We start from the raw sequence: 14169 nt of genomic DNA, 5'->3' as shown, positions 1-14169 counted from the left end.
ACTTCCTCCTTGAATTTCAAAATCTTCATCCAGAACAGTTTTGAAGCAACAGACTTTATTTAAAAAACAAATTCCTTGTGTGTATGTGTATGTGTGTGTGTGTGTGTGTGTGTGCTTCTTTTTTTAACATTTGCTTTGTGAATGTTGAGTGTGTGGACTGCTGACTTCTATCACTCACTGTACTGAAATCTTGCTGTTTGTGTTTTAATCTTTGTGACTTCACATCTGATTGCCCCTGAGCAGTGCTTTTACAACTCCATAGTTGAATGTTGTTTAAATGTTCTATATGTGCCGTTAACAGTAAGTTCATGTCATATTAGTGTGCTCTTTTATATTCACTCTTTTACGTTTCTGCTCCTGGTGCTTCTGCAGTGCTCCTTAAAAGACACACATGAAACACCACAGCTTTCAGATGAGAGCGATCCTTAAAAACACAGCCCTTCACAAAAGCAGACCTCCGTGCAAGCGCAGCGTGACACAGTCAAAGAGGGTCTGGAGCCTTTGGGGGGCTTTGTGCTGCCTCTTTCTATAAGTAATCTACATAAGAAGAGCACAGCACATCAGGCAGGATTACTCACACATTTTAAAGCACTCTCATTCAGTTTTCTTATCCTCTGCTCTGTTTCTTTTTGCCTTACTTGTCCATCTCTCTTTTCTATAAAATAAGGTGTGACTTTTCTTAGTTTACAAATGAAGCAACTGAACTCACTACAAGAAATGCTGCACTGTAAAGACTTTAAAATGTTGTTTACTGATCTTTAGGTTATCACAAGTCATTTTGAAGACGTTTATTCAGAGCATCATATAAAAAATATATAAAGTGAATTGGAGTGTTTATCATGAAACTGTTAAGAGTAGGCTACAGTTACAGCCATAGATAGATGAGAAATAAAACACAAAAAAATAAACACAAAAACACACCTGCTATGAGTGTGGTTGGCTGACTAGTGAGTGCGGTGGACCGACTTCAATCGAGTGTAATGTCTGAGAGCAGATGGTAAACTGTGACATACGGAAGTAAGCTAATCGCACTCTCCAAAATGTAACGCAGCTGAACTAAAGATTTGTAATTTAAACTCTGAAAGCTTTCATTTGCATAACCTTAGGAAGTCAGGGACAGTTACAAGACCCTCTCATGATGGCAGTCGTGCAGTTTCACATTCCCACTGACTCAGTCAGACTGATCTGAGACTCACCCTGTTGTAGGCCCGGACTCTTCTGTGTATTAGCAAGAGCTGACAATCAATGATCCCTCATCTACAAGTAAAAGGCAAACAATGAGACTGCAAATAAAGAAGAAAAGAGATGCTTGTCTTGTGCTTATCACACCAGCAGAGAATGGAGAAAACAAAAAGAAAGGACTGAGATTGAAGCACAACTTGCCATACTAAGACACCAGGCATCATGTCATTGACTTTCAGAATGTGGCACATGTTGTGCGCAATACTTTAGAAATGGGCTCTAAAATGTGAGTTGTGTATTTTGCCATCCCGTGCAATACCCTGCTCAAGGTGATCTAGCAACTGCAGTCGTTAGGTTTGACTTCCCTCCTAGCTACTTGTGTGGTGAGCCCCAGCTTAAGACAAGGGCTATTTAAGATATAGTGTGTGTGTGCACGTGTGTGTGTGTGTGTGTATCCATCCATACATTATCCAACCCGCTGAATCCAAACACAGGGTCACAGGGGTCTGCTGGAGCCAATCCCAGCCAACACAGGGCACAAGGCAGGAACCAATCCCGGGCAGGGTGCCAACCCACCGCAGCACACACACAAACACACCCACACACCAAGCACACACTAGGGCCAATTTAGAATCGCCAATCCACCTAACCGGCATGTCTTTGGACTGTGGGAGGAAACCGGAGCTCTCGGAGGAAACCCACGCAGACACGGGGAGAACATGCAAACTCCACGCAGGGAGGACTGGGGAAGAGAACCCAGGTCCCCAGGTCTCCCAAATGCGAGGCAGCAGCGCTACCCACTGTGCCACTGTGCCGCCCAGTGTGTATATCAGTGGTAGACCGTGCATTTCACAGCTAGGCCTACAGTAGTGCTCCGTCTGAATCAACCCACCCCTCAGAAACTAATTTATGGTTATAAAAACCATCTTAATATGCAGAAATACAGTATAAAGAGCTGTTGCATTGCAGATAGATAACTCCTGTAGCCACAATAAATGCCTTTATTGAATAGACAAACCAGGGGTGAACAAGTTCCTTTCTACTGCAGCTATAGCCGCGACACACATAAAAAACATTAATAATATCTCATAAACTTGCAATATTATTTAGGAAAATCACAACATTTTACTCACCAAAAATTCGGATTATTTGTAAACAAAATCCATCCTCCTCTCTTTCCTCAAAAACAGTTCAATTACTCTGTCGTACAGATTATCTGTGCACTTCAGTTCCATCACGAAGTCCCTTTCTATCGTCATCGAAGCTAATGCTGAAAGTCGAACCTGCCCAGTCGTATTTCTGGCATAAGTTTTAATTCACTTTAGGGCTGAAAATGTCCGCTCGACAGAAGCAGTGGACACGGGAATGGTCACCGCCAAAAACATACCAATGTGTACAGCTGCCCCATGATGCTCTCATTCAGATTTTTCTGATGAAGGAAGTCAAGGAGATCAGTGGGAGATTTTCCTGCAAAATCATCCATGGCATACATTACAGTCAGTTCTGTTTTTAAACGAGACAGATCAAAAAGTGCTCCGTGGCTCTGTGTTAAACTGGAGAAGGCTGCATGTGGGAAATTTTTCTTGTATTCCCAAAACTTCTGGGGGTCGAGGAGCGTGACAAACATCAGTTTTTCGTGGTCTTGAAATCTGGTCTGTGTCTGGCAAATAATATTGTCCAGAATCCTGCCATGGAGTTGGCAGTAGTGCATGTGAGGATCTTGCGCTTGACCTCTTCATGCATTCAGAGCGCCTGCGATGCGTTCAGTGGCCTCGTAAAGTTCCTCATATCGGCTTCTATGTCGCTCAACAGTGTCACAGAATTCCTATACCCTAGACAGACAAAACTGCACATCTAGTTTTTTGTCCAGTAGTATTGAAAAGAGCACGTCTGAATACTCAAAAATGCCATTTAATGTGTGAAGCAAAAAACAAAACTCAAAATCATCCAGACGTGCTTTAAATCCATCAGCACAGCGCACTGTGTCCTCATCATACTCGTCATGATGCTCCAGAATGTGATGAAACAGTTCCTTTAGAGCATCTTTCTTCTCTATCGGATAGAGATAACATCCTCTCTAGGGCCCTCTAGCAGGCGTATGGCAACGTCACCGTATTCAGACCCATTGATTGGATAGAGTCTATCCAATCAATGGGTCTGAATACGGTGACGTTGCCGTACACCTGCTAGAGGGCCCTAGTGAAACCAACTCAAAATCTGACTGGTTGAAGCAACGGTTTAATCGACATTTATTTTGTGTTAGAGGGTCTGCAGAATGGATTGTGAAGACCTCCTGGCAGACTTCTTTGACTTTGACCCTGCCTGGCAACAAATGATGGCTGAAATGTGATTGGGTAAATGCTTTAATACGAAAATACATGTCTGGAAGCAGCACAACCATCGGAAAAGCTATGAAAGGAAGCAGACAGACTATTTGGAATTATTTAATAAGTATTCATGGACAAAATATAAATAACATCAGTTTGTGATTCAGATATTTTTTTAGGCCAGCAGAGAAGGCCTTACAGGCCCTGACGGTCCACCACTGGCGTGTATATATATATATATATATATATATATATATATATATATATACATATATATATAGTGACAGTTTAAGGGTCCCTGTGACCCCTTGAACCCTCAGACCAGACGTCAGACACCAGATAAAAATCCAAAATGAATATTTATTATAAATTAGTGCACCAAGCACCTTCCTCTCTACAATACTTTAATAAATCAATAATCACTACAATAAACTATACTCAATCCTCCACTCCCAGATGCTTAGCCACCCTGCCTCCAAACTCAGCTCAGCGTCTGGATTTCCCATCGTCCTTTTATAGTCCTTGACCCGGAAGTGTTTTGCCTTCTCTGTCCACGTGACATGGGACACTTCCGGGTCTGATAAAAATCCTTTTTCTTCACCCCGGAAGCACGTCATTCCTTGTGTTGCTGTGATTAAGACGCACTTCCGGGTAATGGTGCAAATAACAATCCCTGGTCCTCCCTGCAGCGACTCCTGGCAGCCCCAGTGGTATCCAGCAGGGCTGTGCATTAAAAGTCCACTGTCCATACTTCCCTGCTGGCATTCGGGGTACTTACATGCTGCAAGGAGGGCCCCATCTGGTGGCCTGGGGGTATTGGCCGGGATAAATAGCCAGCCATATCTCACAATATATATATATATATATATACACAGTCATAAGAAAAAGTTTGGGAACCCCTCTCAGGCTGCATAATAATTGACTCTCCTTTCAACAAAAAAGATAACAGTGGTCTGTCTTTCATTTCCCAGGAACATCTGAGTACTGCGGTGTTTTCCGAACAAAGATTTTTAGTGACGCAGTATTTAGTTATATGAAATTAAATCAAACGTGAAAAACTGGCTGTGCACAAATGTGGATCCCCTTGTAATTTTGCTGATTTGAGTGCCTGTCACTGCTCAATGCTGATTACTTACAACACCAAATTGTTTGGATGAGCTCGTTAAGCTTTGAACTTCATAGACAGGTGTGTCCAGTCATGAGATATAAAGGTATTTAAGGTGGTCAATTGTAAGTTGTGCTTCCCTTTGACTCTCCTCTGAAGAGTAACAGCATGGAATCCTCAAAGCAACTCTCCAAAGATCTGAAAACAAAGATTGTTGAGTCTCCTGGTTTAGGGGAAGGCTACAAAAAGCTATCTCAGAGGTTTAAACTGTCAGTTTCTGTAACTGTAAGGAATGGAATCAGGAAATGGAAGGCCACAGGCACAGTTGCTGTCAATCCCAGCAGGTCTGGCAGGCCAAGAAAAATACAGGAGCGGCATATGAGCAGGATTGTGAGAATGGTGACAGACAACCCACAGATCACCTCCAAAGACCTGCAAAAACATCTTGCTGCAGATGGTGTATTTGTACATCATTCTACAATTCAGCACAATTTGTACAAAGAACATCTGTATGGCAGGGTGATGAGAAAGAAGTCGCTTGTTGTATGCCAATGCTCCTTTAGACAAGCCAGATTCATTTTGGAACAAAGTGCTTTGGACTGATGAGACAAAACTTGAGTTATTTGGTCAGAACAAAAAGCGCTTTGCATGGCAGAAGAAGAACACATGCTACCTACTGTCAAATTTGGTGGAGGGTTCCATCATGCTGTGGGGCTGTGTGGCTAGTTCAGGGACTGGGGCCCTTGTTAAAGTCGAGGGTCAGATGAATTCAACCCAATATCAACAAATTCAACCTCATTCCGAGGGAGGCGAAAGGCATTGAGTCTGAATGGGCCATGTTCCGAGCCTCCATTGTCGAAGCAGCAGAACGTGGCTGCAAGGTTGTCGGTGCCTGTCGTGGCGGCAATCCACAAACCCAGTGGTGGATACCTAAGGCCGTCGAGAGCCCGTCAAGCTGAAGAAAGAGTCCTATCGGGTTTGGTTGAGTGGGACTCCAGAGGCAGCTGAGGGGTACCGGCGGGCAAAGCATGTGGTGGCATTGGCTGTTGCAGAGGCAAAAACTTGGGCATGGGAAGAGTTTGGGGAACCCATGGAAAACGACTTTCAGTCAGCACCGAGAAGGTTCTGGCAAACCATCAGGTGCTTCAGGAGGGGAAAGTGGTGCTCCACCAACACTGTGTACAGTGGAGATGGAGTCCTGCTGACTTCAACTGCAGACTGCAGGGGGGGGGTTTGCTGTCCATATCAGGGGCTGAGGTTGCCGTGGTAGTTAAAAAGCTCCAAGGTGGCGAGGTCCCTGGGGTGGACAAGGTTCACCCTGGGTTCCCTAAGGCTTTGGATGTTGTGGGGCTGTCCTGGTTGACATGTCTCTGCAACATCGCATGGTCATCGGGGGCAGTGCCTCTGGATTGGCAAACTGGGGTGGTGGTTCCATTTTTAAGAAGGGTGACCAGAGGATGTGCTCCAACTATAGGGGGATCACACTCCTCAGCCTCCCCGATAAGGTCTATTTAGAGGTGTTGGAGAAGAGAGTTTGGTCGATGGTTGAATCTCGGATTCAAGAGGAACAATGCGGATTCCGTCCCGGCCATGGAACACTGGACCATCTCTACAACATGGCTAGGATCCAGGAGGGGGCATGTGAGTTTGCCCAACTGTCCACATGTGTTTTGTGGATTTGGAGAAGGCATTCGACCGTGTCCCTCGAAGCATCCTGCGGGGTGTGCTCCAGGAGTATGGGGAACAAGGCTCATTGTTATGATCCAGTCAGTCCCTGTACAGGAGGAGCAGGAGCTTGGTCCGCATTGCTGGTAATAAGTCAGACTCATTTCCTGTTGAGGTTGGACTCCGCCAGGGCTGCCCTTTGTCACCGATTCTGTTCATAAGTTTTAGGACAGAATTTCTAGGCGCAACCAAGGAGTGGAGGGAGTCTGCTTCGGTGACCTCAGAATCTCTTCTCTGCTCTTTGCGGATGACGTGGTTCTGTTGGCTTCATCGGACAGTGACCTCCAGCTCTCACTGGAGCAGTTCACAGCCGAGTGTGAAGTGGCGGGGATGAGAGTCAGCACCTCTAAATCCGAGGCCATGGTTCTCAGCCGGAAACGGGTGGAATGCTCTCTCCGGGTTGGGAACACATTACTGCATCAAGTGGAGGAGTTTAAGTATCTCAGGGTCTTGTTCACGAGTGAGGGAAGAATGGAGTGGGAGGTTGACAGATGGATCAGTGTGGCATCCACAGTAATGTGGGCTCTGCAACGGTCTGTTGTGGTGAAGAGAGAGCTGAGCCAAAAGGCGAGGCTGTCGATTTACCAGTCGATCTATGTTCCTACCCTCACCGATGGCCATGAACTTTGGGTAGTGACCAAAGATCAAGATCACGGATACGGCCGAAATGAGTTTTCTCTGCAGGGTGGCTGGACTTTCCCTTAGAGATAAGGGTGAGGGGTTCAGTTATCCGGGATAGACTCGGACTAGAATCGCTGCTCGTCCGCATTGAGAGGAGTCAGTTGAGGTAGTTCGGTCATCTGGTTAGGATGCCCCCTGGACGCCTCACTGGGGGGGGTGTTCCGGGCATGCCCCACTGGGAGAAGGCCATGGGACAGACCTAGGACATGATGGAGGGATTATATCTCCCGGCTGGCCTGGGAACGCCTTGGGGTCCTCCCAGAGGAGCTGGAGGAGGTGGCCAGGGAGAGGAAGGTCTGGGCTTCCCTGCTTAGGCTGCTGCCCCTGTGACCCGACCTTGGATAAGCGGTGAATAATGGATGGATGGATCAAGAAATTCTTCAGGAGGATGTTCAAGCATCAGTCACAAAGTTGAAGTTACGCAGGGGTTGGATATTCCAAAAAGAAAATGACCCAAAACACAGTTCGAAATCTACAAAGGCACTCATGCAGAGGGAGAAGTACAATGTTCTGGAGGGCCGTCACAGTCCCCTGACTTGAATATCATTGAAAATCTATGGGTTGATTTGAAGCAAGCTGTCCATGCTCGGCAGCCATCAAATTGAACTGAACTGGAGAGATTTTGTATGAAGAATGGTCAGAAATACCTCCATCCAGAATCAGACACTCATCAGAGGCTATAGGAGGACAGCGTCTAGAGGCTGTTATATTTATAAAAGGAGGCTCGACTAAGTATTGATGTCATATCTCTGTTGGGGTGCCCAAATTTATGCACCTGTCTAATTTTGTTATGATGCACATAGCATATTTTCTGTTAAACGAATAAACTTAATGTCACTGCTGAAATACTACTGTTTCCATAAGGCATGTCAGATATTAAAAGGAAGTTGATACTTTGAAAGCTCAGCCAATGATAAACAAAAATCCAAAGAATTAAGGGGTTCCGAAACATTTTCATATGACTGTATTAAAATAAGAAAGTGTTCATTTTACCACAATTAAAACACATCGACAAACAGACAAAAAATATAAGATTTTCTGCCATTTAGATGTTTTTAATGGTATATGTTTTGTTTTTGTATGATGATGACTGACTTACTAGCTGATTTAGACATCCTGGAGCTGACATTCTAGAGACCATCAAAGATGAATGGCTCAATCCCAGTTCAGTTATGGGTTTAGGAGAGTCGAGTATAGAAAACAGATGTATGGATTAATAGACTGACATCACAGTGTAACTGATTTGACATTGAAAAGTGTAATGAAAAATGATTTTCTGTTCACTTCATTATCCTGCTGCTTAGAATACCTAAAATGCCAACACCACAATAGTCTGAGTGTGATTTACAGATGGTCACACGCTTCTCTAACTTTAAACCAACATCTGCATCAAGTTTGTGTTTTATAAATTCCTAATTCTGCTTAGGAAATGGCCCAGCAGTTGGTTGGTTTCCTTCTACAAGTCACAATGAATCCAAAAACACGAGAGAGAGAGAGAGACGGAGACCTCATTTGACTCCTGAACACCTTTACCTTTAAATGCTCTTCTAGTTTATTACTAATATAAATGTACAGCTAAGTAAATTTGTACCAGTAAAAGGCAAGAGAGGCAGACTTGTTAGTGCCCTTCAGTCCCTCATATGCAGGATTCATTAAGCCAACTGGCAAGAGAGGCAGACTTGTTAGTGCCCTTCAGTCCCTCATATGCAGGATTCATTAAGCCAACTGTTCAGAGAACAACAAGACAACTTTAAAAATCACCTGACATACAATAGAGGCACTGCAGCCAGTTGTCTAAGAACGGGGGGCTTGTTTTTCAAGAATTCCAAACTTCTTATGAAGGTTATCCCCAAAAGCCAACTCTAGCAGTTGAGTCTCATTTTCACCCCTGCTGTGTGTGCATTTTGATTGGTCCAGAGAACAAGAGGAAAACTAGGAGGCCAAGCATATTGGATGCATCAACATCAGATGACATTGAATTTGCACTCACCACACTTTTCAAACATGGGAATAGCCGACCAGCAGCACCTCAGTAATCTGCTTTAAGTAGACAAGCAGATCCTGTGACGTCACTATTTCAGTTCAGTTCAGTTTATTTTGTGTAGCTCTCTTCACAGAGTGTAGGCTCAGAGTGCTGTAATGAGTTCACAGGTTAAACACAATTATAGACGTCACAAAAACATAAGGCACACACGTACACTGATGAAAGAGTTGGAAAAAAAAAACACTTACTGCTGGAGCAGAAGTTGTGTGTGATGTGCACCAGTAGCTCCACTCCACTGTAGGACAAGCTGGCATTGTCCCATTTGGCTTGGCTTTCTGTGGCACCCAAGGCCTGATAATTAATCAGAATAAGAAGAGGAGCAGAAAGCCGACTGCACTACCACCACCTGAACGGTAAAACGAAGGGCAAAACTGCAACTCTACCAACATTGTGGTCATCTGAGTCATCTGAGAATGAAGACAAAATTCAAGGATGAGCTGACTTGTCTGTGGAGACGCCTTCACACAACAAAGGAACCCAAAAGGACATTTGTGTTTTAGGCTTGAAACCCCAAACTGAACTCTGACTAAACCTGATGAACAAAATAAAGCAATGGATCAGAAACTGGAAGGGACTTTGATTCAATTTGATCACCACTCACTGTAAAAAATAAACCTTGCATGTGTGAAAAATAATAACAAAAAATGGCTAACTATACGCAAAATAATCATTACTTTAATTAATAAAAATGGGTTTTACCCTTTTTATTGATTATTTAATTCTAATTCAATAAAAAATTAAGAATAATGTTAACTTATTATTTTTCTTAAAATGTAAACATTTTTTATAACTTTTTCTAAGTAAAAAAACTAAACTGTGAATTGAACACATTTAAGTTAAGTTAAATTTAATGACACGGCACTTCCTCTCACATCGATTTCTTGGTCTTTACAACAACGCATTCAGCTGTAACGCTTATCCATAATAAGAGCTATTTTACTATGAATGTGTAAGTATAAAGAATATTAATTCTGTAATGAATAACTAGCATTTCATTTCGTATAGTTATAGTCGTAAGCTTATTGATGTGGTGGTCCTCTTTTGAAGTGATATTACTGACCGAGCACACCACACTGGCCATCACATAGTTGTAGAACATGTAAAGGACATCACAACTCATATTAAAGGAGTACAGTCTGCTTTCTTATATACAGCAGCTCCACTGTGTTATGAGACCAGTCCAGCCTGTCATTAATGTTATTCTCTCATATTTACTGTGTGAATAGATGAGGCCACTAGTTAGGACTGAAAGAGGTGGTCATGTCAGACTGAATTCTGATCCCTGAGCCTCCAACACAACCTCATCTCTGAATTTTCATCTTTTCTCTTTCCATTTCAGGTTTAACACACAAGTTTTCTAAAGTAATGCAAACCTTCTCTCATGAGGATCTCCTCAAGATCACTGAGTTCTACAAGCCCTACCTGGCTTATGTGATTGACTATGACATCACGAGTATCCTGCAGAACCTGGCCACCAAGAACATCCTCACTAACGATGAGGCCAAGGTAGGTGGGTCTCCCTGTCAGTACGAGGCACAGAGAGCTGAGCAGAGATGGTGAGCTCAGAAGAATCATCTGAGACTGCCTGACCCTCCATAGCAGGTATTTCTGCTATTGTGAGGTCATCAGACCCTACTGACCACTCTGCTCTGCTCCTTCAGTGGTCTTTTCTAAAGTAGCCCTCTGGTCACTTGCTTGTCTTTCAGAGATTCAAAGCCAAGGAAAAGTCTGAGGGGCGAGCAGGTGTGGAGTCCTTCATCAGTGACATAATGAAGATGGACAGTGTGGTACTGGTGAGCCTGTGGGAGGCGCTGGCTGAAGAACTTGTGAGATTTCCTTCACCGAACATGACAAGAATACTGAAGGAGGTGACAGAGGGTGGTGAGTTAATGGAGTCTTAAGAGTTAGCAAAACAATGAATGTGTAGAAATCACAAAATGAGACAAAGTGAGAGTCACAGGAACACCAAACACGACATTACTGTCTGTAGGCCACTGGACACACAACTGTCAGGTCCGTCACTTACACCGAGATGTCTGCTTGATGGCTGTCAATGTCAAGACTTCCTAATATCTTTTAGGTTTTATTAAAGTCTTTACAAGGGGTCAGTGGTCCCACCATATTATTTAGTAACTGGTGTGCTACTGTCACCTATGTGCCACATATCATGACAGCACATTTGATTTGCATGTCTCCCCTTCTACACTTTATAAGCCTATACCTACAGCCCTCCAGGATGATCAGTAATAAGATTTTATTTTTCTTTCTTTAACAGGAAGTTACAGATTCTGTTGTTTTTTGACACCATTGATGTCCGTGTGTGTAAACTTGAGCTTCAGATGCCCCCAGATGCCCACACTCATGCTTATCATGTTTGTATTTTCAGACGTTTCTTCCTCAGATCCCCATGAAGCTTGTTGTTCCCCTGAGGCCTCAGTAAAGAGTCCCTGCTCTCTACTTTGCGTCCTGATCTCCTCAGCATGATAAACACACAATATGTCTGTTGTTCCTAAAACTGTTTGGTGTGTCATTTTCTTGTTTTTTTTTTCCTGGACAGTTAATTTCAGACTCCAATATGGACACACATTGGTGATTTGTTCTTTACTTTCAGACGTTAACTCTTCATTGTTGCCAGACAAAGTGCACCTTCGTTTTTGATATTTTTCTAGTTGTATACCTCACTGTGTACTTGTGTATACCTTTGTTAATTTTACCCTTTACTGTTATAACTGACTCTTCTTCTTATTTCACCAGGACCAGACCTCTTGATGAACATTCAGGCCAGTCTCCAGCCCACTCCCATTGATGCTCGTATTAAAGGTAAGCCACTGGTTTTGTGTCTCCAGTCATCAGCTCCTCCAGGACTCTGCTCCTCAGTTACAAATAAATTTAAAACAATTGTGACGAGATCAGGCCATTCATCTCAATAAGTTCACTAATCTTATTCTTTTAATATTTTCCAAAATTGTCAGATTCTGAGGGTCCTAAAGTCTTACTCTCCACCACACTTTTTTCTTGTGTCTGTTGTTCTCTTTCTGGAGAAAAACATTAACATCTGTGTGATATTTACCCTTATCAACTTTCCATCTAATATAATAAAATAAAATGTTCATAACGTTAAAAATTTAATTTATGACATCTTCACCTGCCTCTGTTTAAGCTGAAAAGGTTCAACTCCTTCAGTCTGTCCTCATAGTGCAGACCTCTCAGTCCTGAATCAGCCTTGTTGATCTTCTCTGGACTTTCTTTACTGCTATAACAGACTTTATGTGCCTGAAGATCAAAACTGCACACAACACTCCAGATGAGGCCTCACCAGTGTGTCATAAAGCTTTAGTATAACCTAACGTGACTTGTGCTCCACACGGGGGCGCTATATGACCTGGCATCCTGTTGCCTTATTCATGGCCTCTATCCACTGTCTTGATGTAAGTGATGTGCATTAAACTACACTTCCCAGGACTTTATTCTTTCAAGTTTCTGACCTCTGATTGTGTATTTTAATCTAAAATGTTTATTTCCTACATGTAATACTAAGGTTCCTCACCCCACATCTCTTTACTTCTTGTGTTTGAGTCAATTCACCAACAGAATGTGCCCTTTATTCTCACTTCTTTTACACCTCTCTAGTCATCTGCTTTTGTTCCTTCCTCATACAACTTCACCTCACTAGTGAGACACGATCTCCTCATCCAAACACACGCTGGCTGGTCACTGGCACTCCTGTTCCTCACATGTACTGTTGTGATTCAGTGATCCCAAGGACTTCAGTTGCTCTTACTACATACATCATGAAGATCTCTGAGAGGCTGGTCCTCAAACTGCTCTAACCTCTGATTTCAGAACATCTCAATCATCTCCAGTTTGCTTATCAGACACATGTAGATGTTGAGGATGCTCTGATCTCCACAGAATTTACTCCCACTTGAAAAAAGCTGGCATCACAGTCAGAATAATGTTCTTTGAGTTTGTTCAATGTCTTTAACACCATTCTGCCTCATTGACTGGGGAAACACTCAAGACTTTGCATCTTGATGCCCCCACAATCTCCAGGGTCATGGACTACCTGACCAACAGACAGCAGTTTGTGAGGCTAAGGGACTGTGTGTCAGAAATGGTGGAGTGTATTACTGGAGTACCTCAGGGAGCTGTCCTGTCTCTCTTCCTGTTTACTCTCGGCACAAAAGAGTTCCACTACAATACCAGCACTCACCATGTATAGAAATTCTCAGATGACTCCTCCATCATAGGCTGCATTACTAACAGAAACAAGTTGACATACAGGAGGCTTATGGAGGACCTTTTCATGTGATGAAGGAAGAAACCACATGTGGCTCAGAAGATTTAAGATACAGAATTAAAACAGTCACTCATTACGTCTATAAACTTCTGTTCTTGTGCTCTGTTATTTGTAAAGTTAGCCCAGTTAACGTTCAGGTAATTAAAGCCCTCCATGACTGTAAATCCCCCTTTAAACTGGTGTTTTTAATATTATAAAATGATGTATATTGATACTATTGATGTTATTAGGTGGTCTGTAACACACTCCAAATTTGAGGCCTTGACCCCTAATGCTGTCTCGTTGTACCAAACATCCTCACTAAGCTGTAGCTCACCATCTAACTGAAGACGCTTTACATTTAAATTGTGTTTTATATACTTGGTGACTCCCACACCTTTGTAATCAACATGCTGCATGAAGAAGGGGCCTGAGTTGCCTCATAAGCTTACATTTTGTAATCTTTCTAGTTAGCCAATAAAATGGTCATTTAGCTTAACTTCTCACTACTGCTGTAATATTATCAATGCCGTGGATTCAGGACGTATTCAGACCCCTTTACTTTCTGCACACTTTACTGTGTTTTACATTTTAATTTGAAATGGAGAAATTGGCCATTTCTGCCTTTCATGGTAAATTCAATAACCCTTAACGACAAAGTGACCTCATGTTTTTAAAAAGGTTTGCAAAAAAATGTTTACAATCAAAAACTGAAATGTTTCATTCCTGGAAGTCTTTAGACCTTTTGCTGTGACAGTCCAGGTTGTTCTCAGGTGCCTTTTGTTTGTTTTAATTCTCCTTGAGATGTTTCAAGAACTTGATTAGA

General features: G+C 42.8%; 2 protein-coding genes across 16 annotated transcripts in view; both read left to right on the top strand.

The window, feature by feature from the left end:
* The window catches only part of LOC114642585 (NACHT, LRR and PYD domains-containing protein 3-like), a 1142003-nt gene that overhangs the window by 1054069 nt on the left and 73765 nt on the right, over positions 1 to 14169 (top strand). The window lies entirely within an intron of this gene.
* The window catches only part of LOC114645164 (uncharacterized), a 44789-nt gene that overhangs the window by 27742 nt on the left and 2878 nt on the right, over positions 1 to 14169 (top strand). The window contains exons 3-5 of one of the 2 annotated variants that reach the window (XM_051921821.1): positions 10404 to 10570; positions 10771 to 10945; positions 11825 to 11884. In XM_051921821.1, coding sequence (XP_051777781.1) covers positions 10404 to 10570; positions 10771 to 10945; positions 11825 to 11884 — 402 coding nt within the window. Of the gene's footprint in view, positions 1 to 10403; positions 10571 to 10770; positions 10946 to 11818; positions 11885 to 14169 lie in introns of both variants that reach the window. The other variant, XM_051921820.1, reaches the window with a different exon arrangement.

This window comes from Erpetoichthys calabaricus (assembly GCF_900747795.2).
Source record: "Erpetoichthys calabaricus chromosome 1 unlocalized genomic scaffold, fErpCal1.3 SUPER_1_unloc_25, whole genome shotgun sequence".
NCBI lineage: Eukaryota > Metazoa > Chordata > Cladistia > Polypteriformes > Polypteridae > Erpetoichthys > Erpetoichthys calabaricus.
Note: the sequence above shows the minus strand (reverse complement) of the source record. Positions and strands in the feature narration are given on the sequence as shown.